At 43.4% G+C, this 26,936-nt stretch overlaps 1 protein-coding gene across 1 annotated transcript in view; it reads right to left on the bottom strand.

The window, feature by feature from the left end:
- The window catches only part of LOC124545643 (neurotrophin 1), a 130,107-nt gene that overhangs the window by 40,468 nt on the left and 62,703 nt on the right, over positions 1 to 26,936 (bottom strand). The window contains exon 5 of the mRNA XM_047124589.1: positions 9,131 to 9,232. Within this exon, the coding sequence (XP_046980545.1) occupies positions 9,131 to 9,232 (102 nt within the window). The remainder of the gene's footprint in view (positions 1 to 9,130; positions 9,233 to 26,936) is intronic.

The raw sequence follows: 26,936 nt of genomic DNA, 5'->3' as shown, positions 1-26,936 counted from the left end.
TACCTGCAATACTCCGTGGCCGGCTGCGGGCACTTATGGTGAGATATCGGTCTTCTTGTGGTGTTGTATACTGTGGGCGTCACGTACTATATCGCCTGGACACGTTTCCTGTCTGCTGAAATCGTTGCCATAATCTTGAGATCACACTTTGTGGCACACAGAGGGCCTGTGCTACGACCTGCTGTGTTTGACCAGCCTCCAGTCACCCTAGTATTCTACGCCTCACAACGTCATCAATATGTGTTCTTTGAGCCATTTTCAACACACAGTCACTATTAGCACGTCTGAAAACGTCTGCACACTTACTCGCTACACCGTACTCTGACATGCACCAACACACCTCTGCGTATGTGGACTGCTGCCAGCGCCACCGTGCGACGACCGCAGGTCAAATGCACCGCATGGCTATACCCCGAGGTGATTTAAACGCGCAAACCGCCCACCAGAGCGTTGTTTCACCGTGTATCAGCATTATCCTTAATTTATGAGCATGAGTGCGTAACAAGTACGCAAAATGAAAACTATGCCTCCACTGAAAGAGGCATCCATTTCCTGAGACGGTAATGGCCATTACCGATTGTGATTAGGTTCTGCTAGGAACGTATCATTTTCAGTGATAAATGGATACAGTGATGAGTCATAACATTATGATAGTTGCACATCGCGAGATTAAATACTGTCTGGTGATACTGTGGACACGTGACGCTGGAAGGGAATTATATACGAGGGCTATTCGGAAACTAACGAACGATAGGCCTCGAAATGGAAACCACAGTGAAAATCAAAACTGTTTTATTTGCAACAGTTAGCTACAACTTCCAGCTACTTATCTCGTTAGTCGCCGATCCGACTTAGACGTTTGTCGTAGCGTTGTACCAACTTTCCAATATCCTCGCTATAGAAGGCAGCCGCCAGTGCTTTCCGCCAATTCCCTACGCTGGCCTACAGGTCGTTGTCTGTGCCAAAATGTTATCTTCATAGCCAGCGGTTCATGTGAGCAGAGATAGAGGGAGACAATTACGGACTATTTTGTGGGTAATCAATCATTTCAAATTGAAAACGATGCAGGAGCATCTTCATTGGCCCTACAGAATACGGCTGAGAATTGTCTTGAAGAAGAAACCGCACGACAGTTATTAATGTTGGCTGCATAGCTACAGGCGAAATTTCTCACCAGGCCCACGTGTTTGGCGGGAGATACTATTGTTCTAGGTGTCTTTATTTCTCTCTCTGTGCTCAGAACTAAAAAGAACGACGTAAAGCGATCGACGGCCATACTAGAGACACTGCCCAACACACCTGTGCGAAACTTCATCGGATTTTCACTGTGGTTTACATTTCGCGACCGCTCGTTCCTTACTTTCCGAATAAGCGAAGCAGAGTGAGATTCCCTGACATAAGTGACTTCAAGAAATGGACAGATTGTTATTGCTCAGCGTCTGCAAAGGAACGTCTCGGAAACATGTGAAGCTGATCGGCTGTTCATTTGTTGCTTCTGGAGTTCCATGCAATCTGTGGTACTATGACAGCTATGGACACCATGAGCATTACGAAGGACCATTTCCATCTCTTCATACACGATTTCTTCCTCAACGTCCGTGACAAGGCCAGAATCGTGCTACCGTAATTTGAGGAGTATGACAGGAAACGCACGTTGATGCCTTGGCCACCAAATTTGCCTCATCTGGACCCGACGCGACGTATCTGGTACGCTATAGAACGTCAGCTCCCCACCCACAAAACACTATACTATAATTTACGGGAATTCTGTTACTTGTGCAAGCATATGGTGCCACATTCCTCCATAAACCGACCAAGGACTCGTCGAATCTATGTCACGCAGATTCACTGCTGTATTGCTTTCCAGAGGTGGACCACTACGCTATTAAGCAGATGTTCAGAACGTTTTGGCTTATCAGTGTACTTCATTTATCTGGAAGGACGAATGGGCACAAATTTAGGTCGTGGTCATCAGAAGATTCGTGCCCTCTCAATGAGATGAAACGTGACAGTGCAAAAAAAGAGTATTTTCTTCCGATTTTGCAAAATGTGTGCAAGTCTTCTTTTCATTCAGCAAGAGGACTAACAATGGGAACATATAACAGGGCAACTTCGGCAGTAGTTAACGTAACAATTCGCTCTGATGAAGAAACAGGTTATCTGATGCATCTGCCTCATACGAAAGTGCATTACACAACTTGTATTACACATTTTCAGATGATTGTTTGTTAAGGAGTGACTAGGCTCGTAATAAATCGGTACGCGTGCGACAGCGCGTTTTGGATAGCCCTTGGGATAGGGACCATTTGCGTGCCCAACAGAAGGATAGTCCTACTGTCACAACACGAAGTACATGATCAAAGTATGGATAATACACACTTCCTCCTTCTTGGCTAAATGGAGCAAATCTGGTAGTTCTTTTTGCCTCTGAAGTGCTCTACGATGGACCTTTAGGGTGTTATGGACACAGTATTAGTACATGGGCGGTTCCTTAGAAAAAACCCAAAAATGATTTTTTAGCATTTTCTCGTACCAAAACCGAGCCGCGCAATACAAGACGTCTATACACAGCAAAAAAATTTTTTATCATATGTTCCTAAGCTCCCTATCTCAAACAGCCTTGAAAATTTCCTTGATGTCTTTATCTGTTTACGATGTGCAGAGGCTCACAGTTACCCTACTTGACACGTAAAATACGAACGTGAAATTCACTGTGAGGAGAAAGCGTAGTTTATAAAGTGGCTTCTCACGGAGAACATTCTGTAAAGTATCACCGTCATCATCCAATATGTTCTGGGAAGAACGGGGAAAATTTTTGCGCACATAAAATCCCGTCTGAGGTGTAAAGTTAGTTTTCCGTTACTTCAACTTCACATGAGTAAGGTACCAAAATTTTTAAAATCTCACGAACTTTTATTCCGGTTTTTTGGATACATACTTCATTCTAAAATAGCTGTCTTGGAATATCATTTCATAGAAATAGTTACTGACCCCACCCCATCGTTGCTCATTACCCATTACCACGTGCAGCCATTTGAATATGTATTTAGAAACAGAAACCTAGTTTAGTCGCTGCCTGCTTGCTGTTTGCTGTTGTGCTTTCGAGAAATCTGAAACAATGTTGTCAAGACGCGAAGTAAGTGGAAATTTTGATTAGGGCCAGATAATTCTTTTAATTCCATTGCTCATTTAATATAAAGACGAGCTATACTGAGACCAATTACAGTTCAGTTGAGATTAGGTTTTGTTTAGTCAAGGGTTAGCATACGAGTTGGATAACAATTTGTGGGTACATAGCTTTTTATAATATCTAGGTTTTTTATAGAGCGGGAGGCAAATTTGGCCTAAATTTGATACGGAAACCCATAGAGATGAACTTACAGCTGGAATGGTTACTTTCAAAAGAGTACGACCGATTCCTTTTCCTATCACTGGTTCGTTCCACGCTGTGCATTTCCGGAAACATCATCGTCCAGGTGTCAGTTACATCATAATTTTCATTCCTTTCTTCACTATTGCACAACAATTCTAACTGTAAGTACTCTCACAACACGATACACAGTAATGGGTCTGGAATTCGAGTCGAGATATTAACGAAGTCTGTGGACAAGGGAGTCGCATAGACATGACAAACAAATAGCAGTGATGTATCAGGTTTAAAATAGGGAACTTATGATCGGTGGGGTTTAGATGTCGGCACGATTTACGGAAATCATTCACCTTATATCTGTTATAGCCACCCACTGCTTACGTACGATCATTACAGCTTTTCACACTGATGGTCATGGAGAGTTCATTCGTTAAAATATCCTCTTGAAATTTTTTCGAGAAGCTACCTGTCAGCACAGCCGCGCGCTAGTTAGCACGCCGTTTCCGGGAAACGGGGAGGCGCGCCGGCCATGGATCGAATCCGCCCGGAGGATTAACGACGAGGACCGGTGTTGGGGCCAGCCTGGATGTGATTTTTAGGCGATTTCCCTCATCCTAACTAGATGAATAATGGGCTGGTACCTACGACACGTCTGAGTTACACGTTTCGCAATCACTTCAAAAATATTCAGACACTTTGCCATGGGATAAGAACAAGTGCGGTCAAATTCCATCCTGAGGTACCTGTTGGCGACAAAAAGGGCATGCGGCCAGCCTCTAGCGCTAACATTGCCAAAGCCAGCACAACATGCTGATCCTGTGAAGACGCGTGATAAGGCCAGGAAAAATAAGTTTTGGGAGCATTTATTTCATCATTTATTTCATAAATTTCATTTAAATGATCGTTTTTCCCGCGCGCCGTTCGACAGTGGAACGGTAGACAGGCTGAAGGTGGTTCTTTGAACCCTCTGCCAGGCACTTTATTTTGAATAGCAGGGTAATCACGTAGATGTAGATGTAGATGTAGATGTAGATGGGTTTTTAAGAAACGAGCGGCAGCTCTTTCACACGCTTTTCGAATGTCTGCAGTGAGCAAGGAGATTACAAACGATATTGGAAGTCGAAAGCCCAGAAAACGGAACCGGTGCTTGTCCCAGATAAGAAACCGTGTTATGAAATGTCCACTGCAGACCGTTGCAAATCGTTACTCACGAGCAGTTCTGTGGCAAGCGGAGTAAACAGCCGTTGTCCAGACGAGACGCCACGAAGAAGACACGCCCTGTAACACTGTTTGTCGGATAATGTCCACCTGAAACGACAATTATTTCCATCAGCGATTTTCTTCCGGAGTTTCTAATTTCACCGAAACTTTCATTTCCCTATGAATCTTCGTAGTCGCATTATTTGTCGTCCGTTCTGTAAAAGTCGCTTCTCGCAAATGACTTTAAATAAAGTTGTTTAACCTGTCGATACCATCCGTCTGTTTTCACTCATGACCTCATTAACATAGCAACGCAAGACACTCATCGAGATCAATTGTTCTGCGATGTCACAAGAGACTAACAGGTTGTGCCGTAATTTCAGTTCCGGTTATGCATGTACTTCTTCTGTCAGTAATACAGGCGGGGATATATTCTACAGCGGATATTCGATTTAAAAAAAATAAATGACACGAAAATGGATAAGGAGATATGCAGATAACGTGTTCTTTGACGAGCAAAGGGCGTTCGATAGCTGTGCAGTGTCGGGCCGCGATAATACAAGGTTACGAAATGTGGAAGCAGAAAGACTGCTTCATTCTTAACGAGCCGAAAACGACAGACGGAAAGTAATTACGGGCAGCCCTAAGGGAGCTGTATTGTCATTGCTCAGTAAACAGAGTGAATAGTAAGTAAGAAGACAAACTTCAGGAGGAGGTTCTTAATAAGAAAAGGAACTAAGAAGTTCATATCAGCATACGTTCGGAAATTTCAAGAATGTTCCATGGCACATTCATTAGCTTTTCTTTCTCTCCTAGCAAGTTGTAATACCCATTTCTAAGCTAATCACTGATAAACCTTCAGGTCTTGAACAGTTTTCGCATTAATAGTTCATATTTCACAGATACAAGTCAAAACATGTAAGAGTCTCGTAGCAGAAACTTAGTTTTGAATTTTTGTTTATTTTAGTAGAGGGACTCCAGAGCAATTTTACTCACATCTCTGTTTCCTTTCCTGTGGAGCTGGTTACTGTCTTCAGCTAAATACGGAATTTCACCAACTGGTTCCATGATTTAACTTTTAATTTGTATCATTTTCTATTCTCTGTATTGACTATGTACTATTTTGCTCTCATTATAATTTATTATGAGGCCTAATTTTAAAACTGCTCTATTAAATTTATCCATTAGTTGCACAAGTTAATCAGCTTTAGAGGCAAACAGTGATAAATTGACAGCGATAAATTGTAAGGAAAACGAAAGAGGTTCAGCCACGACCCGTTAAAACGTATTCCCCCTTCATTTTTTTCGTTCTAACCATCTGAAAATCTCATGTGGGGCTATTTAAAATAGTATTGGTAAAATGAAACTCCATGTACTCTTTCAATTCTTTACGAGATCCAGGGGAGCTGTTGCATTGACACACACACACACACACACACACACACACACACACACACACACACACACAGCATTTTAAACCTATTTCTTCAAGGACTAGTAGTACAGATTTTGTTGAAATTGAGTCAAAGGCCACAAAGAGGTAGTTTACGTTCATCGCTCCGTTGAATCATTGTTCATGTCTCCCAGATAATCCAGTGTATCATAGTCACTGTCACAACTAGCTTTTTTTCTTTGTCTAATTAAAATGCACTGTAGTTTCTATGCGCTTGGTGAGAATTTTAATGGAAATCTTGTGATGTATGGCGTGACTTATCTGTCTCTTTTCTCCCGTAGTGGAGCCATTAGAGAATTGTCTTAATTACAGGGAACTTCGTCCACAGACAATGTGAAAACAATAAAATATTGCGTTTCAGTCTTCGATCGCTATTCTTTATTTTTAATTACCGGTTTCGGGCTAACTGCCCATCTTCAGATCATATATTGTAGTCATATGTCGTATGACAGCGAACCGAGTGTTCTGTACGGACAAGTTACTCTGTAACTACAATATATGATCTGAAGATGGGCAGCTAGCCCGAAACCGGTAATTGAAAATAAAGAATAGCGATCGATGACTGAAACGCCATATTTTATTTAATGAACTATCGCGGAATTCTCATTGAGACAATCATGTCTAAATTTGATAAAAATGTGAAAACAGTTCCATCCGTTTCCTGTAGATAGTGATCCGCAGTTTCAAATACTTCCTTTCTCCTGCGAATACGAAAATTTTTGTTGACACCGACCTACATAGGAAGAAACGATCACTACGATAAAATAGAGCTCGTACGGAAAGATATAGGTATTCGTTCTTTCCGCACGCTATACGAGATTGGAATAATAGAGAATTGTGAAGGTGGTTGGATGAACCCTCTGCCAGACATATAAATGTGATTTGCAGAGTATCCATGTAGATGTAAATTTGTAAAAAATCATGTTGCACAACGTCAACTGTCTTGAAAATCTTTGTTATTACTGCGAGGTTCGATTGTTGGTAATTATTACCAGGCACAAGAAAATTTTCAATTACAGTGTTTGTCTGCACACGTGTATGAAATTCCATCTCTATACAGCATTAACTGAAGAACAGAACACTCGATATTTGCAAATTGTTGGCTTACCGTCGCTGTTAGATGAATCGTCCATGACTTATTGCTAATCAAATCAGCTGAAGGTGTGTGACATGAATCCCGACAAATTCCATCCGTCCTTCATTGCTTCAGCCTGTGTCTCAGATATTCCCTAACGACGAAGTAATTTTACGTCGCCCCACATATTGTCCCACTTACCGCTGCAATTGCTGATGAACCACGAACTGACAAACGTATAATCATGCGCATGCATTCTTGTACTACCTGTTTCCTACGGACTCAGTCAACTTGACCAATTTCGAGCATCGACTGGCTGTTTCAGGGGTACGAATGCAGGAGACATCTTCTAATCCATTGCTGATGAAACTTAGCCAGGCATTGTAAGCCCAGGTTTAAAAAATTGCTCAACAAATAAACTGTTTCATAATGAGATGCAGATGATTGACGTGTTGAAGCGAAAGATGTCAGAGTGTTCAAGGTGTTCAACTGCTTTGATAACAGCGTCTATTCTACACTCATGCTCATAAATTGAGGGTAATTGCAGAATGTGGTGCCACACAACGTGGCACTACAGAAAACTGGCGCTAATAGCATAGGCACATAGGGAACGCACGACACAGATCTGTAAGTCTACGGTATTAGTGATAGTTGAGAAAACCGTCCCGAAACACATGTGCTAAAAAACACCACTGTTTCATGCGCATGTACCCCTACATCAATATGGGATATGATCACCATGCACGCGTACATAGGCCGCACAACGGGTTGGCATACTCTGGATCAGGTGGTCAAGCAGCTGCTCGGGTATAGCCTCCCATTCTTGCACCAGTGCCTGTCGGAGCTCCTGAAGTGTAAAAGGGTTTGAAGACGTGCAGAGATACGTCGACCGAGAGCATCCCAGACGTGCTCGATGGGGTTTAGGTCTGGAGAACAGGCAGGCCACTCCATTCCCCTGATACCTTCTGTTTCAAGATACTCCTCCACGATGGCAGCTCGGTGGGGCCGTGCGTTATTATCCATCAGGAGGAAGGTGGGACCCACTGCACCCCTGAAAAGGCGGACATACTGGTGCAAAATGACGTCCCAATACACCTGACCTGTTACAGTTCCTCTGTCAAAGACATACAGGGATGTACGTGCACCAATCATAATCCCACCCCACACCATCAAATCACGATCTCCATACAAGTCACTTTCAGGGACATGAAGGGGTTGGTATCTGGTTCCTGGTTCACGCCAGATGAAAACTTGACGAGAATCACTGTTCAGACTATACCTAGACTCGTCCGTGAACATAACCTGGGACCGCTGTTCCAATGACCAGGTACTGTGTTCTTGATACCAAGCTTCACGGGCTCTCCTGTGACCAGGGGTCAGTAGAATGCACTTTGCAGGTCTCTGGGCGTATAAACCATGTCTGCTCAGTCGTCTGTAGACTGAGTGTCTGGAGACAATTGTTCCAGTGGCTGCGGTAAGGTCCCGAGCAAGGCTACCTATAGTACTCCGCGGCCGTCTGCGGTGAGATATCGGTCTTCTTGTGGTGTTGTACGCTGTGAACGTCCCATACTGTAGCGCCTGGACACGTTTCCTGTCTGCTGGAATCGTTGCCATAATCGTGAGATCACACTTAGTGGCACACGGAGGGCCCGTGCTACGACAAGTGTTTGACCAGCCTCCAGTCGCCCTAGTATTCTACCTCTCATAACGTCATCAATATGTGACCTTTGAGCCATTTTCAAGACTTAGTAACCATTAGTACGTGTGAAAACGTCTGCACACTTACACACTGCACCGTACTCTGACATGTACCAACACACCTCTGCTTATGTGGACTGCTGCCAGCGCCACCGTGCGACGACAGCAGGTCAAATGCGCCGCATGGTCATACCCCGAGGTGATTTAAATCCGCAAACCTCCCACCAGAGCGTTGTTTCACCATGTATCAGCATTATCCTTAATTTATGAGCATGAGTGTAGCATCTGTAGTGAAGTACCAGCACAGAGGACGAGTCCAGACCGCATGTCCTACCTGTCTGCAGTGGGCGTCGGAGAGGTGGAGCGCTGGCCGCTGTCCAGCAGCATGGCGTCCATCGAGCCCTGGCTGCGCCGGATGCTCGCCAGGATCGCAGAGCTGCAACACACAACACAGAACGTCTCACCACTGCGCTCCTTAACAGTACCTTTACCATTCAAGTGATTAGTCGTTGCATATCTACGTACAATGAAACTTCTTTGGTTCTGCTATGATACACAGGGTGACACGCGGAAGACAGGCGGTTTTGAACTGCTGAGAGGGCGGTGGTGGGAGAAGATCATGATGGAGGTAGTCCTTCTCCACACAATAAACCATTTCAGTTACAGTGGAGCAGTGCAACATAGGTTGTACGTCTATGACCGTTTCCTTAGTAGTGGTGAGTCTGTTGCAGCTACAAAGCGAATGCTCCGTGCACAATTCAGTCTCGTAGACACGGAGCTGTTCCGAGGCGTAAGACAATCCTTAGAGGAGTGGAACATTTCGGATCAACTGTTAACATAATGAACAAGAAGAGTTCATACGCGAGACGCAGTGGAACGGCGCCAGAAAATGTCACAAGGATAAGGGAAGCGACAGAAGCCCAGGACGCTCAACCGGACGTCATGCTAGTCAGCTAGCAATGAATCGTGAATCGATTACACCAATTTTGCACACACTTAAATCCCATCCGTACAGACTTAGTGTTGTGCAACAGCTGAAGCCAATTGATTTTTCTGTACCAGGAGACTTTGCTTGCAGAATGCAAGCGATTTTCAGTGCTAATATGATTTTATTGATGAGCGATGAAGCTCATTTTCATTTAAACGGGATCGTCAATAACCGAGATCTGCATTCCTGGGCTCCTGAGCATTCACACCTTATTGATAATTATGATGATGATGTTTGGTTTGTAGGGCGCTTAACTGCGCAGTTATCAGTGTGCGTACAAATTCCCAATCTTTGCTCAGTTCAATATCGCCACTTTCATGAATGATGATGAAATTAGGAGGACAGCACCAACACCCAGTCATCTCGAGGCAGGTGAAAATCCCTAACCAAGTGTCCTTTACACTCTGAAAAAGTCACAGCCCAATGTGCTCTTGGCTCTTTCGGCATTATTGGACCGTATTTTTTCGCAGAAAATGGGGCTGCAGTCACTGCTAATTCGACTCTATACATCCATATGCTTGAAACATTCTTCAAACCAGAACTGAGAAGACGAAGAATTCCTTTCAAATATGTTTGGTACCAGCGATATGGCGCTATATCAGAGACCACGAACGCTTCAGTGGCAGTTCTTCGATGCACGTTTCCTGGACAGACTATCTCATGTTTTGGCAATGTTCCACGGCCTGCCATATCTCGAGACTTATCACTGTGTGACTTTTTTCTGTGGTGGTACGTCAAGAGCCATGTCTATAACCAGACCAGTTGAAGAATGCTATCATTCAAGATATTGCTGCAACACCTGCAGAGACATTGGTTCGTGTGATGCGAGACTTGGACAAGAGACTTGAATCGTGCATTCGAAATGATGAACATCACCTCGACGACATTATGCTTTACAAAATACGTCTGCCTTACATTGCAAAGCAGATAATAAGCTTTAATCTAATGTCAATAAACATAAATTAATTTTCAGATTGACCGAGTATTCTTTATTAAAAAAAACCATCTGTCTCCAATGTGTCACCCTATACGTTCATCCCGTTAATTATCGTGTATAAAACTAATCAAGTCTCCAAATTCTAGATCAGAATAATACACAGGAGAATGAAAATGAAAAGTGAGTATCTGTTATCAGACTATCAGCGTGACTTCAGGAAAGATAAATTCACGGGAGAGACAATTTTGACGTTACACGTAACAGTAGAAGCAAGACGAAGACTCACCACTCTTTCATAAGATTCAAAAGACGAGAAAAACGTCCGACCACATAAAATTGTGCAATATGTTTGCTGTCCTCGATTAGTAGGTATATCCTACAGGAAAAGATAGATAATATACACAATTATTTGCAAAACGTAAGGCCGAAACTAACTATCGCAGCTGGACCATACATGCAAAGAAATGCTACCGTATAGTATAGAAGGTAACTGAAAGAAATGCGAAATTAGACGAACAGAAAAGATACTTTTGTGCAGTGACCATGTTCCTGGGTGCTTTACGTGTTCCCACGTCTCGCCAAATGAGGTCAAGTAATGCACTTGGGAACGTTTAGGAACATAATCATTTTGACGGTTCAGGCGTGATGGTGTGGAGAGACATACTGTTGGATGGGCACACTGATCTCCAAATCTTTGAACACTGTTCACTCACCAGTCAACGCTATTGCGGCACCCCTTCCCCGTGTGTGTCTCTTCGCGGGTTCATTTGGTCCTGACTTTACTTTTATGGATGACAATACGGGACCGCGTCGAACAGAGCAAATGTAGCAGCTCGAGGGATGAGAGGATATTCAGCGAACGAACTGTCCTGCCCGTTCCCACGACTTAAATCCCACTAAGCACGTGTGGTGTGAGTTGGGAAAATGTTTTGTGGCACATCCACATGCACCAACGAACACCCAACAGTTGTCAATTGTGCTCGTGGACAAACGAAACGCTCCACCACAAGAACTGCTCACCAACATTGTGATCACCTTGGGAATACGTCGCAGAGCATGCTTTGCCGTCCATTGTGATTACACGGTCTATTAAGAACCATGTGCAACCTTTTGTAATGCCCAGCGTTCTACCATACATTGTGGCGTCTTCGTTGTAATTATTGTCTACGAAAAAAGGAGTCATTTGCATTCGTCTCGTTATGCAGTTTTTTCAGTTACGTCTTGTACTACATTGTAGCAGTTCTTTGTATGTATGGTTGAAGTTTCATAGAGCTATGGTACTTGGCAGTGATACACGACTCGAAATCTACTTAAGTGCTTAAGTTTTGCACGCCAGTGTGCAACACGTACAAGAAAGAAACGTGAATAGTAAGAAAGGAGGATCAAAAACTAGTAGCGATATTGATAAGGGCGTAAGACGGGGATACAGTATTTCTCGTCTACTGTTCAGCGTATATAAGGAAGAACAAATAGAAGAAATAAATAAAAATTAAACAATATGATTGAAATTTAGCGTGAAACTATATCAAGGACAATATTCGCCGATTACACTGCTCTTCTCTGTGAAAATGAAGAAGAACTGAAAGTCCTGTGGAAAATAATGACTACGAGGTGCGACATAAAGTAATGAGACTGATTTTCTTTGCAAGATGTGGCAAAACTGCAGGCTTGCGTAGGCACAATATCTTTGACCCTGGTCTATAAGCTGCCTCTAGTCCAAGTGGTACATCAATGCAACTGCTCAGTCGTGAGTTGTGCTGTAATAAGTTTACACGTGTTTGTGTCTCTCGTCACGGAAATGGAACCGCATAATATTGCGCAACGGTGTGCCATTTCTTTTGCGTTAAATTGGGCGTAAACGTAACGAAAACCTTCGGTAAGCTTCAGAAGGCTTTTGGAGAGGAAGTTATGTCAGTAGCTCAAGTTTTTCATTGGCATAAAATGTTTAGTGAAGGCAGAACGAATGTTGAAGATGAAGACTGCAGTGGACGACCGTGAATGCTTGTGGGCTTCTCTGATTGCCAGGGAATTGTTCATAAAGACTGGATGCCTCCTGAAAAAACAGTTAACCAATATTACTAGAAATAAATTCTAGACAGACTTCGTAAAAGAGTTCTTCGTGTCCGTGCCAACACTGCTGATAATTGGATTCTGTATCACGAAAATGCGCCATCCCATACTGCTCTGTCAGTACAGCAATTTTTAGCCTCAAAACAAATTTCAGTACTGCCACAGCCACCGTATTCACCAGATATCGCTCCGTGAGACTTTTTTCTATTTCCAAGAGTCAAAACGGTTGTCAAGGGACACCAGTTTCAAACAACACAAGATGTCCAGTGTCTTGGAGCATATTACAGAAAATGAGTTCCAGAAATGTTTCCATCAATGGCAGAAGCGCTGGAAAAAGTGTGTGCAATCAGAAGGGAACAACTATGAAGGAGACAACACTAAACTTGACTAAAACGGTAAGCAACTTTTTTTCCACATCAGTCTCATTACTTTATTGTCGCACCTCGTAGTTCAGTCTATTAACGCAGCATATAGATTAAAAGTAAACCAAAGGAAAATGTCGGTGATTAGAAGTAGAAGAAATAAGAATAGCGGAAAACTTGGCGCCGTAGTAGACGAAGTGATAAAATTCTTCTACCTTCGACCGAAAGAAAAATGAAATGATCGTATGGCTTTGTTGGCCTGGATGTCCTAGTCGGATTTGGCCGCCAAAAGCAAGTCTTATTTCATTCGGCGCCACATTGAGCGACTTGCGGCGGGTGATGAGGATCAAATGATGATGAGGACAACACAACACCCAGTCTCCGAGTGGAGAAAATCTCCCACCCAGCCAGGAATCGAATCCAGGCCCAGTGCAGAGGAGGCAGGCACGTTACCACCCAGCTAAGCAGGCGAACACCTTCGACCAAAATAACACGTGACGGAAGAAGCAAAGAGAACATACATATAAGCGGCCAAATGGCTAATGCTGCGCTGCATCAATACACCAGTTTGTGTGTGCTACGCGAATAAATGCGGAACAGAATGAAAGGGAACGGTCCCTAACTCGGAGTTCTATTGATAAAATTATAATATTTATTAAGTTATAAAATTATTAGCCCAATTGAATGAATGCAAAAACGAAAAGTCAATGGCTTCTGGATTTATAGACGTAATTTTCTGAGTTACGTAATCTAAAAGTACTTGTGACAGTTCGATCTCAAATATGTGCAGACGGTAACTGTAGTATCGATAGCTACAATGCTACGGCTTAGGTACCAGTTAAGTTGGCACTGCGACACCGACACCGATGACAGCGCCCTCTAGCCGGCGTTGGAGAGCTCTACGAGCATCGCCACAGGTCCACCCTTTTCATCAGGTGCAGCCAGCCAGGACAATCCGCTTCAGCATGGCACCTACGTACAAAGTTATGTAATCGTTTATCACCTTTTTTTTGCATCAGTAAACCATTTTCTTGCAGTACCGACTTGTATTACCTACCCACGCGCCGCCTCCCAGGCGGGTTACAAAAGTAACGCCACAATTTCTTACTTTTATGACTAATAACTCATCGTGACTGTAGAATTATGCATTCGACCTTATAGGGAGTTCCTCGATCGACGTACTTCCTGCGCTCTATCTCTAAATACAAAAGGAAGGGAGTAAAGTAACACATTTACGTTATCTCACATTGTAAGGTGCTTGCGACACTCTGATAAGTATCCACACTATCTGATAAAAAGTACCCCACAGATCTATATAATGTGGGATTGACCACTAGATGACATTAGAGGCGTCCCTGCAATATAAAAGGAGGCGAAGAACGTTGTGTTGTCAGTAGACAAGCAGTAACAGCAGAATAGGTCGGTCAGCACAGCTCATTGACTTCGAAAGTGGACTGGTCACTGGATGCTACTTGGGTAACAAATCCTTCAGAGAAATTTCATCTCTTCCAAAGCTGCCCAAGTATCCTGTTGGTGATGCGGTAGTAAGGTGAAAACGTGGAGGGAAGACCACGCAGACCTCATGCACTGACGGACAGGGACCGTCAACCATTGCTGAGGTTGGTGGAAAAAACCGCATGTAGTTAGCGGAAGGAATCAGTCGTGAATTCCAAAGGACTACCAGCAGTCCAGCTGGCACATTTCCTGTGAGCAGTAGTAACACAGTTCCCGTCAGAACACCGAAGTTAAGCGCTGTCGGGATGGGCTAGCACCTGTATGGGTGACCATCCGGTCTGCCGAGTGCTGTTCGCAAGCGGGGTGCACTCAGCCAGTGTGAGGTAAGCTGAGGAGCTACTTGACTGAGAAGTAGCGGCTCCGGTCTCGGAAACAGACATACGGCTGGGAGAGCGGTGTGCTGACCACATGCCTCTGCATATCCGCATACAGTGACGCCTATGCGCTGAGAATGACACGGCGGCCGGTCGATACCGTTGGGCCTTCATGGCCTGTTCTGGAGGAGTTTAGTTTTTAAATGATCGAGAAACTGATCATAAGCCACACATTTCTGCAGTCACTGTTAAGCGATCCTTGAGCTCGTTGAACAGCGACGACGCTGGGCAGTGGAGACTGGAAACGAACGATTTAGAGTGATGATTCACGCTATACCTCGTGGCAATCGGACGCAAGGGTTTTGGTTTGGAGAATGCCTGGGGAGTGTTGTTGTTGGGTTGTTTGTTATTGTTGTTTTTGGGGGAGGAGACCAGACAGCGAGGTCATCGGTCTCATCGGATTAGGGAAGGAAGGGGAAGGAAGTCGGCCGTGCTCTTTCAAAGGAGCCATCCCGGCATTTGCCTTGAGTGATTTAGGAAAATCACGGAACACCTAAATCAGGATGGCCGGACCCGGGATTGAACCGTCGTCCTCCCAAATGTGAGTCCAGTGTGCCACTGCGCCACCTCGCTCGGTGGGAGTGTTACCTGCTATCATGTGTTATGCCAAAAGTGATGTAACGACTAGGTGGTGTTACGGTATTAGAGCAGTTTTCATAAGGCGTACTTCGTGAAGTAGAAGAACAGTTCGGGGACGTTGTTTGTTTACACCAGCATTGCAAAATTGCCTGGCATCACCATCTGTTTGTGAGAAAAAAATCGTAAAATAAGTCTCTGAGTCCCAAATTGAACCCATTGTAACACCTTTGCGATGTCTAAAGTTACAGATATAGTTGCTCTTTGAATATCGATATCTGAACCTTACACTCATAGCGACGTAGCGCAGCAGCACTGCCGCCAAGGGAGCCCCCAGTGATCGAGAAGCTCAGTTTCGCGTCAACCGTTACGGGTGATGCGGAAGGCAAGTAATAGTGGCCGCTACATGACCGCGTGTCGTGAGAAGTCCGATGAATTCACTAAATATTCCAGTGTTCGTGGACGGGATTGAGAACTTGTCAATATTGGTAGTGGGTTGTTAGCAAAGATAGTTAGAAGCAGTGATAACAAGTCGAAATAAGAGTGAACGTCACTACGTGTACGCTAGAACGTATACTGTGTCTTCCACTAGAGACGATAAAGCTTTCATTTCTATGAAGTCAGTGTCTCCTTTCGAATCCTTTTCACATCTATTAGAACTAAATGAGAGTGAAGATTTTTAATAGCAAGTGTGGCGATTTTGATAGGCCATGTACCGGTACGCACACAGTTCCATTTTTAGTTTCCAGGTGCATGTACTTTGGAAATAAGATGCCCACTCTACTCTGTGCAGCACAAACATTGGTCTGATGGCTGTCGTTTTATTAACATGGCCTATTCTAGAGAGAAACATGGGTAATTTCCAAGAATGATTGCCTATCGAAGTCGCTGGATCCAAACGATACCTAACGAACGTGCGATCAGAAACTGATCATGCGACCCTAATGGCGGGCGTTGTGATTAATAATTTTCCGTCGTTCCCTTACTTGCTCTAAATTACATACCCCCGCGAATTATTTGTGAGTTGCTAGGGAAACCCAGACGATTTATGTCGTTAGTGAGTGGGATGTCCGGTGTTCTTTACATTTCTTCGGCGGATTCTCTCACATGGAAGAATCTAATTCCATGTTTATCCAGCGTAGAAAATTCTTCTGCTTTTTGTCGCACATATGCAGTACTACCGGACGAGGAAAGAAGGGACTGTGTAGACTGGTGGTGATGCGAAGTGTGTAAAATTTCGTAAGAACAATATCGATGCTGAAATACCGTTACAATTTCATTGTGGACAGTGCAGAAAACGAACGAGTATCAGGAAGAATACACGGTTCGACTCTTCCAAATTATCCAACCAGACCACCGTAATGGACTTTCACATGTTGACAACACCGACGACGAGTAAGGTAAGTCATCTCCTTTGCAATTACAAGTATTTTTGTAACGCTCTTTTTTTGTCGTTGCTGTAGCGACTAACGTAAACATACTCACAACCGTTCAAATAAATTACGGGTTTGCTGCTGGTTGACGTCGTCGACCACCGCCGATATGTCGACAGGAGCACACCCTGCCATTCTCAAGGCACAAATGCAAGGAGGAAGCAATATGCAAAGGAGTTTATTACCTCCGTTCACAGAGGAGAAACAAGGAAGAAACCACACACAGAACAAGTACCCGCAGAGTCAACACACAGTCATAGGTAACCAGTATCAGAAATATCGATAGTGACTATTAATTAAGCAGCAAACCTGTAAGTTATTTGAACATTCAATTCGCCGGCAAAAGTTAAGGCCGCATTCTCATAGCCCCCGCCAGAGTAGCATGATCGATTTACGATCACACGTTTGAAATGTATCGTTTGGACCCAGCGACTTCGATAGGCAATCATTGGTGGAAATTACAGAAACTTGGTTGCGATGGATGCGAATATCGGAGTAGGCATCTTACATCTTCGTGTTTACAAGGAGTCATGGAGAGCCGAATAGTAGGGGCGTACTATGACTAGGATATCTAAACGCGTTACAGATAAAGCTTCGTTTAATTCTGACGTAGAGACGAAAAGACTAGCTCGAGCTGGAGGACAGCATCAAGCCAGTCGAAAGTGTGAGGACTTAAGAATGATTGGTGTCTCCTGTAAGTTGGTCATCTCGGACGCGGGTCCATTGTCCCGTGTCTAAACACAGGCGAGCTCCCGGTGGTCGCTTTGTCGGGTTGCCTCGGATACCAGCACGCAGGCACCGCTCCGGCCGGGACTTACTGGAGCGTGTCCCGGCTTTCTCCGCTCTGCGGTCCGGGCCACCGAGGAATTTCGTTCTTGCGTCTTTCGGCTGCGGCGTTTTCGTTCCCCGGCAATCTTTCTGCGTGGCATTGCTTCCGTGCCGCGAGAGGCCTGCTATAGACTAAATTTAACGGTAAGTGGCTACTGATGGGAACTGCTGGGGAAGTCGCGCTTTCTGTGGTGACTTTCCTGTCCGTCCTCTCGAAGGCGTTCTGTCCTCCAGCGACTTCTTGTTGGTCACATATCCCGGCTCCAGTGGTCATTTTTCGATGGCACGTTCAACCCCATACTTTCTTCGTTCCTTTGGTTTATATATGAAGACGAAATGTTCTCTAAGGCTCTCTTCATTACCTTAAAACTTGTTCTCTGATCCCTTGACAAAAGTTCTACTGTCACGTCCGTTCTTCTGCTCAGTGTTTTCCCTTTCCTCGCTGATTCTGCGACGTGAAGTACTCGTATGTGGGAAACACTGATTAGAAGAAGGGACAGGATGATACCACATGTGTTAAGACGTAAGGGAATACCTTCCACTGTGCTAACGGTGTCGTAGTAGGGCTAAAAAAGTAGTGGAAGACTTGAGATTAGAACATATTTGAGAAATTGTTGAGCACGTTGGGCCGAAGTACTTGACATGAAGAGGTCGGCACAGGACTAGAGAACTGGAAGTTCTAATTCACAACAAGGACCCTGGAGTACGCATCATTCGCCCAGAATTATTTAGATCCTTGGGAAAGTTAGTCATTATAATTTTTTTCCACCTGGTGTGCAAGGTATATGAGACAGGAGACATATACTCAGATTACAAAGATGGCAGGCGCTAACATGTGTGGGTACTACCGAACCGCAGTTTAATAAGTCATGCTTGCAAGATGTTGAGACAAACTGTGTACAGAAGAATGGAAAAGCTGGTATAAGCAGATCTGGGTTAAGGTTTGAGTGCTGGCGAGATTTAGGAACACCCAAGGCAATACTGATCCTACGACTTTTCTTAAAAGACAGGTTGAAGAAAGGCAGACCTACATTTATACGATTTGAAGATAGCTTTTGATAATGTTAACGGACTACGCTATTTGAAATTCTGAAGCTAGCATGGGTGAAATACAGACAATGAAAAGTTTTGTACAACCTGTACAGAAACTAGACTACACTTATAAGAGTGGAGGAAAATAATAGGATAGCCGCAGTCGAAAAAGGAGTGAGAAAGGTTTGTATCTTATCCTCGATGTTATTCATTCTATGAGTTAAGAAAGCAGTGAAGGAAACCAAGGAGAAGTTTCAAAATGCATTTAAAGTTCTTCGAGAATAAATTAAAACTTGAGGTTTGCCGATGGCAGTGTAATTTTGTCACAGATGGCGAAAGATTTGGAAGAACAGTTGAACAGAATAAATTGCGTCTTTTGTGTACATTAACTTTCATTGTGTCTTACCTGCAGCAGACCATTTTTCCCAATGTAACCGTGAGGTATATATTTGTGAATGTTCAAAATTTTCATCATACACAAGTGCTGCCAACTATTGGGCATCACTATGAAAATATTAGCAAGTCAATGTAGCAATACAGAGCAGCTCATTACCACCATAATACACGGGATGCGTAGAATGAATCCAAAGTATGTTTTCAAAGGGGGTACATATTATTGTATAAATCTTGCATCTAAAATAGTTAAAAATCACTTAGAGCGTGACCATATAAAGAAAAATTTTCCGTCCGCCAGAAAAAAATTCACGTGTGAAAGGGTTACTATGATCATCAACAACAGTGAAATAGGGATTCTGGAGTGTAATCGAATTTAATCAGGCGATGCTCAGTGAATTCGATTAGGAAATGAGAAATTAGAATTAGCAGACGAGTTTTGCTATTTGGGCAGGAAACTAAGTGATAATGGCCGAAATAGGGGTGACATATAATAATGAGAAATTAAGCGTTAGTAAATCATCTCTAGTGGTACTTGTCTGGAGTGTAGCCTTATACGAAAGTGAATTATGAACGGTAAACAATTCAGACAAGAAGGGAACAGAAGCTTTGAAGTGTGATGTTACAGAATAAAGTTGAAAATTAGATCGATAGGTCGAATAAGGAATGAGGAGATACTAATATGAATTTTGGAAAAAAGATATTTATGACATGAACCATGAACCATGGACCTTGCCGTTGGTGGGGAGGCTTGCGTGCCTCAGCGATACAGATGGCCGTACCGTAGGTGCAACCACAACGGAGGGGTATCTGTTGAGAGGCCAGACAAACGTGTGGTTCCTGAAGAGGGGCAGCAGCCTTTTCAGTAGTTGCAGGGGCAACAGTCTGGATAATTGACTGATCTGGCCTTGTAACATTAACCAAAACGGCCTTGCTGTGCTGGTACTGCGAACGGCTGAAAGCAAGGGGAAACTACAGCCCTAATTTTTCACGAGGGCATCCAGCTTAACTGTATGATTAAATGATGATGGCGTCCTCTTGGGTAAAATATTCCGGAGGTAAAATAGTCCCCCATTCGGATATCCGGGCGGGGACTACTCAAGAGGACGTCGTTATCAGGAGAAAGAAAACTGGCGTTCTACGGATCGGAGCGTGGAATGTCAGATCCCTTAATAGGGCTGGTAGGTTAGAAAATTTAAAAATGGAAATGGATAGGTTAAAGTTAGATATAGTGGGAATTAGTGAAGTTCGGTAGCAGCAGGAAGAAGACTTTTGGTCAGGTGATACAGGGTTATAAATACAAAATCAAATAGGGGTAATGCAGGAGTAGGTTTAATAATGAATAAAAAAATAGGAGTGCGGGTAAGCTACTACAAACAGCATAGTGAACGCATTATTGTGGCCAAGATAGACACAAGGCCCACGCCTACTACAGTAGTACAAGTTTATATGCCAACTAGCTCTGCAGATGACGAAGAAATTGATGAAATGTATAATGAGATAACAGAAATTATTCAGATAGTGAAGGGAGACGAAAATTTAATAGTCATGGGTGACTGGAATTCGTAAGTAGGAAAAGGGAGAGAAGGAAACATAGTAGGTGAATATGGATTGGGGGGAAGAAATGAAAGAGGAAGCCGTCTGGTAGAATTTTGCACTGAGCATAACTTAATCATAGGTAACACTTGGATCAAGAATCATAAAAGAAGGTTGTATACATGGAAGAATCCTGGAGATACTAAAAGGTATCAGATCGATTATATAACGGTAAGACAGAGATTTAGGAACCAGGTTTTAAATTGTAAGACATTTTCAGGGGCAGATGTGGACTCTGACCACAATCTATTGGTTATGAACTGTATAAAACTGAAGAAACTACAAAAAGGTGCTAATTTAAGGAGATGGGACCTGGATAAACTGACTAAACCAGAGGTTGTAGAGAGTTTCAGAGAGAGCATAAAGGAACAATTGACAGGAATGGGGGAAAGAAATACAGTAGAAGAAGAATGGGTAGCTCTGAGGGATGAAGTAGTGAAGGCAGCAGACGTTCAAGTAGGTAAAAAGACGAGGGCTAGTAGAAATCCTTGGGTAACAGAAGAGATACTGAATTTAATTGATGAAAGGAGAAAATACAAAAATGCAGCAAGTGAAGCAGGCAAAAAGGAATACAAACGTCTCAAAAATGATATCGACAGGAAGTGCAAAATGGGTAAGCAGGGATGGCTAGAGGACAAATGTAAGGATGTAGAGGCTTATCTCACTAGGGGTAAGACAGATACTGCCTACAGGAAAATTAAAGAGACCTTTGGAGAGAAGAGAACCACTTGTATTAATATCAAGAGCTCAGATGGAAACCCAGTTCTAAACAAAGAAGGGAAGGAGGAAAGGTGGATGGAGTATATAGAGGGTTTGTACAAGGGCGATGTACTTGAGGACAATATTATGGAAATGGAAGAGAATGTAGATGAAGACGAAATGGGAGATAAGATACTGCGTGAATAGTTTGACAGAGCTTTGAAAGACCTGAGTCGAAACAAGACCCCGGGAGTAGACAACATTCCATTAGAACTACTGACAGCCTTGGGAGAGCCAGTCATGAGAAAACTCTACCATCTGGTGAGCAAGATGTATGAGACAGGCGAAATACCCTCAGACTTCAAGAAGAATATAATAATTCCAATCCCAAAGAAAGCAGGTGTTGACACATGTGAAAATCATCGAACTATCAGTTTAATAAGTCACAGCTGCAAAATACTAACACGAATTCTTTACAGACGAATGTAAAAACTGGTAGAAGCGGACCTCGGGGAAGATCAGTTTGGATTCCGTAGAAATATTGGAACACGTGAGGCATTACTAACCTTACGACTTATCTTAGAAGAAAAATTAAGAAAAGGCAAACCTACGTTTCTAGCAGTTGTAGACTTAGAGAAAGCTTTTGACAGTGTTAACTGGAATACTGTCTTTCAAATTCTGAAGGTGGCAGGGGTAAAATGCAGGGAGCGAGAGGCTATTTACAGTTTGTACAGAGACCAGATGGCAGATATAAGAGTCGAGGGGCATGAAAGGGAAGCAGTGGTTGGGAAGGGAGTGAGACATGGTTGTAGCCCTCCCCAATGTTATTCAATCTGTATATTGAGCAGCAGTAACGGAAACAAAAGAAAAATTCCGAGTAGGTATTAAAATCCATGGAGAAGAAATAAAATCTTTGAGGTTCGCCGATGACATTGTAATTCTGTCAGAGACAGTAAAGGACTTGGAAGAGCAGTTGAACGGAATGGACAGAGTCTAGAAAGGAGGATATAAGATGAACATCAACAAAAGCAAAACGCGGATAATGGAATGTAGTCAAATTAAATCGGGTGATGCTGAGGGAATTATATTAGGAAATGAGACACTTAAAGTAGTAAAGGAGTTTTGCTATTTAGGGAGTAAAATAACTGATGATGGTCGAAGTAGAGAGGGTATAAAATGTAGACTGGCAATGGCAAGGAAAGCGTTTCTGAAGAAGAGAAATTTGTTAACATCGAGTATAGATTTAAGTGTCAGGAAGTCGTTTCTGAAAGTATTTGTATGGAGTGTAGCCATGTATGGAAGTGAAACATGGACGATAAATAGTTTAGACAAGAAGAGAATAGAAGCTTTCGAAATGTGGTGCTACAGAAGAATGCTAAAGATTAGATGGATGGATCACATAACTAATGAGGAGGTATTGAATAGTATTGGGGAGAAGAGGAGTTTGTGGCACAACTTGACAAAAAGAAGGGACCGGTTGGTAGGACATGTTTTGAGGCATCAGGGGATCACAAATTTAGCATTGTAGGGCAGCTTGGAAGCTAAAAATCGTAGAGGGAGACCAAGAGATGAATACACTAAACATATTCAGAAGGATGTTGGTTGCAGTAAGTACTGGGAGATGAAGAAGCTTGCACAGGATAGAGTAGCATGGAGAGCTGCATCAAACCAGTCTCAGGACTGAAGACCACAACAACAACAACATGACATAACTTTAGTACAAGAAGGGATCGATTAATTCGAAACATTCTGTGGCATCAGATAATTGGCAGTTTGGTAATAGAACGGAATGTTGAGGGTTACAACTATAGAAAGAGACTAAGACATGGGAAGCAGGTTTAAGTGGAAGTTTGTTGCGGTAGGAAAGGGCTGAAAAAGCTTGCATATGGTAGATTAGCGTGGAGAGCAGCATCAAGCCAGTCTTCGGACTGACGACCAGAACAATAACACAGTGACTTTGTCTTTCATTATCTTCTCCGCGTGAATCGACGCCCACGTTCACGGGGGGTGCAAAACTGTCTTCAGCAGTTTATGTTACCAACGAAAGACTGATGATGCAACCAAAGGCGGTCCTTCTCAGCCGGTAAATATGCACTCTGTTGTTACTTTGCTTCCCTAGTGATTCGCACGTAGGAAAGTAATTCGGCCACTACATTGCTTTACACAGATACAAAAAATCAGTTCTTCCTATTTTTACAGAGGGTATGAAGATATTAACTGCTCGATCTGCAGTGGCTGAGGAACAGCAGCAGAACGGTTTGTGTAAGAAAGATACGACCGCAAGCTACGAAGAAAAAGGCCGCCCATCTCTCCCAAGAGTCGGGCTTCCTGACTTTCAGGGAAAAGAGAACTCCTTTGTGTCGCAGTTTCCATATTTGCCCCTTCTTGTTAACATCTCCTTTTCCTTTAAGTTCCAACGTCTTTTATTCTCATTTTTCACGATATACATCTCTTTCTGCAGCACCGTGAACGCGTTTCACTCACAACCTTGGTCCTAAAATGAGAAGATTCAGAAAGCGAAATAGAAAGTTTCTTAGCTTACAAGAAACAATAACAATGTTACATATTTAAGATTACGAAAAGGACAATTTGCTACTAGGGTTTTCCACATTAACTATAAATTTTGCTATTACACTACTTTTTGTAATATCACTCCTTCGTTGAGACTCTGGGGTCCTATTCGTCGATGCATATCTAATTAAACTGACTAAACGCGTGTTGCCAATTAATCTAAAATAATCTTTACATTCTCATTGTTTTACTACATCGTCAACCAAATTCCTTCGGAAATTGTACAAACGCCATAAATGTGCGCCGCAGAAATAAAAATCAAAACACTAAGTGTAAGAAAGTCTATTCCGGTCAATATAAAATTAAAAGATGTTTCTGAGCACGTCTATTTTCCATTCAAAGGTCTAAGTCTGTCCTTAACTACAGTACAATGCTGGTACAACAGGTCTGGGGAACTTAACATTTTGTTTTGTTAGCCTTGAGGTTTCGGTGTCTGGCTTACATGGGACGATTTTTTCCACCGTGTACAAACGGTGATCTAAGAAAGGATACGGAACAAAAATGATCTAATGAACTTCTGTCCGGAAATGCACGGTTTCCATGCTACAGACCATTTATTCGATCAAACTTTGTTACGGAAATTGCGGTCCAATAAACGCTATACCATACAGCCACAGTTACAGGAAGCATCGTTTCCTCCTAGAGGGTGGTACTGTTCCTCATACGTCATGCCCTAGCGCCCTCTCTTGCCTTAGTAATTGGTAGTCTAATTTGGTTCTCTTGCTGACTCACCTTGTAGTCGATGTGATAAAGCGTTGTACACAATGATTCCGTATTCGAATCGAGAGCCTGTCAATATGGTGTTTACTTACGGAAAGGTAAATGGCGACGAGCGGCGAGCAGCAAGATTGTTTCAGGAGACCTATCTCCGCTGACAACTACCACAACATTCAATGTTTGCAACAGTGTCTCGCCGTTTGTCTGAGACAGTGTCGTTCAAGGAAGCATGAAATCATGAAGGACGTACCCGAAATGTTCGGAAACCAAACTTGGAGGAAAATGTAATTAACATTGTGTAAGGCGACCGCTGTATCAATACCAGGCAGACGGCCCGCCAGAACAGAGTAAGCCAGACGGCCGTGTGTAACGTCCTCTATGACAACTACTACTTCGCTTACCACTCACAGGGTGTGCAGGGCTTCCTAGAGTCAGACTTGCCTCATCGGGGGCAGTTTTGTCACTGGTTTCTTCACGAGGCAAACACTCTTCCGGTATTTGTGTCATCCATACCATTCACAGATGAGGCCACTTTTAAGCGGAGTGGTATCTTCAACTTTCATAACAGTCATCTGTGGGATAGCATGGTATGGTGGCAGCGAATCATCAGCATCGGTGCAGCCGGAATATGTGGGCTGGGGTAATTGTTGAACGTATTTTGAACCAGTCTTCCTTCCACCTCACCTTACAGGCCGGAACTATCGGCGTTTCTTGCGCGTGACTTGCATGAAACGACATCAGTAATGGACAGTGTACTCGATTTCTCACTTGAATACTTGACTTCTTGTGTTAAACCTTTAATAGCGGTGGGAAATAATGAAAATCAATTCTTTCATTGCTCGTGGTAGTAGTTGCCTAGTTAACCAGCAACTGGTACCGGGTGACATTTTAGCCGCCCTCACGCTGAATTCCTGATGCGCTGCTGTATCCGTGGCGTATTACGTTGCCTCCACAGCTTGTACAACGTGAGCCCAAGAGTCTCTGCATCACCCACTGCGGCATAATACATAAGAGCTGCCAAATACACCCATTAATAAAAATCTAATCCGCTTAGGTCCGGATAAGTTATAAACGAGGGAATTAGTTCACCTCTTTCTACGGAATCTGTTGTGTAGAAGTCGACAGGCATAAGAAACAATGAAATGAGGAGCTGGCCCATAGTGAATAAATTAGATGTTTCGTAACTCTCAAACCGGCCCATCCTCTAGCACGTCACCTCGAAGTAAGTACTGTAAGCTTGTCCATTGATAGTACATGAAAAAACATGAAGGACTAAGAGATAATTCCATGCGTAACCAAGATGTTCGTTTAAACATTTCACATAAGAAAGACTCTCAGGTGGTACGCTTATTCACTGAAGAACCAAAGAAACTGGTACACCAGCCAAATATCGTGTAGCGAGTACGTAGAAGTGCCACAACACGACGTGGCTTGGAGTCGACTAATGTCTGAAGTATTGCTGGAGGGAACTGACACCATGAATCCTGCAGGGCTGTCCATAAGTCCGTAAGAGTACCAGGGGCCGAGACCTCTTCTGAAAACACATTGCAAGATATCCCAGACATGCTCAATAATGTTCATGTTCTGAGGAGTTTGGCGCCAGCGGAAGAGTATGAACACGGAAGAGCGTTCCTGGAGCCACTTTCTAGCAATTCTGGACGTGAGGGGTGTCACATTGTCCTGCTGGAATTGCCAAAGTCCGTCGGAATGCACAATAGACATGAATAGATGCAGGTTGCTTACGTACGTGTCACCTATCAGAATCGTACCTAGACGTACCAAGGAAGGGTCCCGTATCATTCCAACTGCACACGCCTCACACCATTACAGAGCCTGCACCAGCTTTAACAGTCCCCTGCTGACATTCAGGTCTATGGATTCATGGGGTTGTCGCCATACCCGTACACGTTCATCGGTTCAATACAATTTGAAACGAGACTCGTCCAACCAGGCAACGTGTTTCAAGTCATCGACAGTCCAATGTCGGTGTTGACGGACCCAGACGAGGCGTAAACCGTTATGTTGTGCAGTCAGCATAGGTACACGAGT

Source organism: Schistocerca americana, chromosome 8 (genome assembly GCF_021461395.2).
Source record: "Schistocerca americana isolate TAMUIC-IGC-003095 chromosome 8, iqSchAmer2.1, whole genome shotgun sequence".
NCBI classification, from domain to species: Eukaryota; Metazoa; Arthropoda; class Insecta; order Orthoptera; family Acrididae; genus Schistocerca; species Schistocerca americana.
Note: the sequence above shows the minus strand (reverse complement) of the source record. Positions and strands in the feature narration are given on the sequence as shown.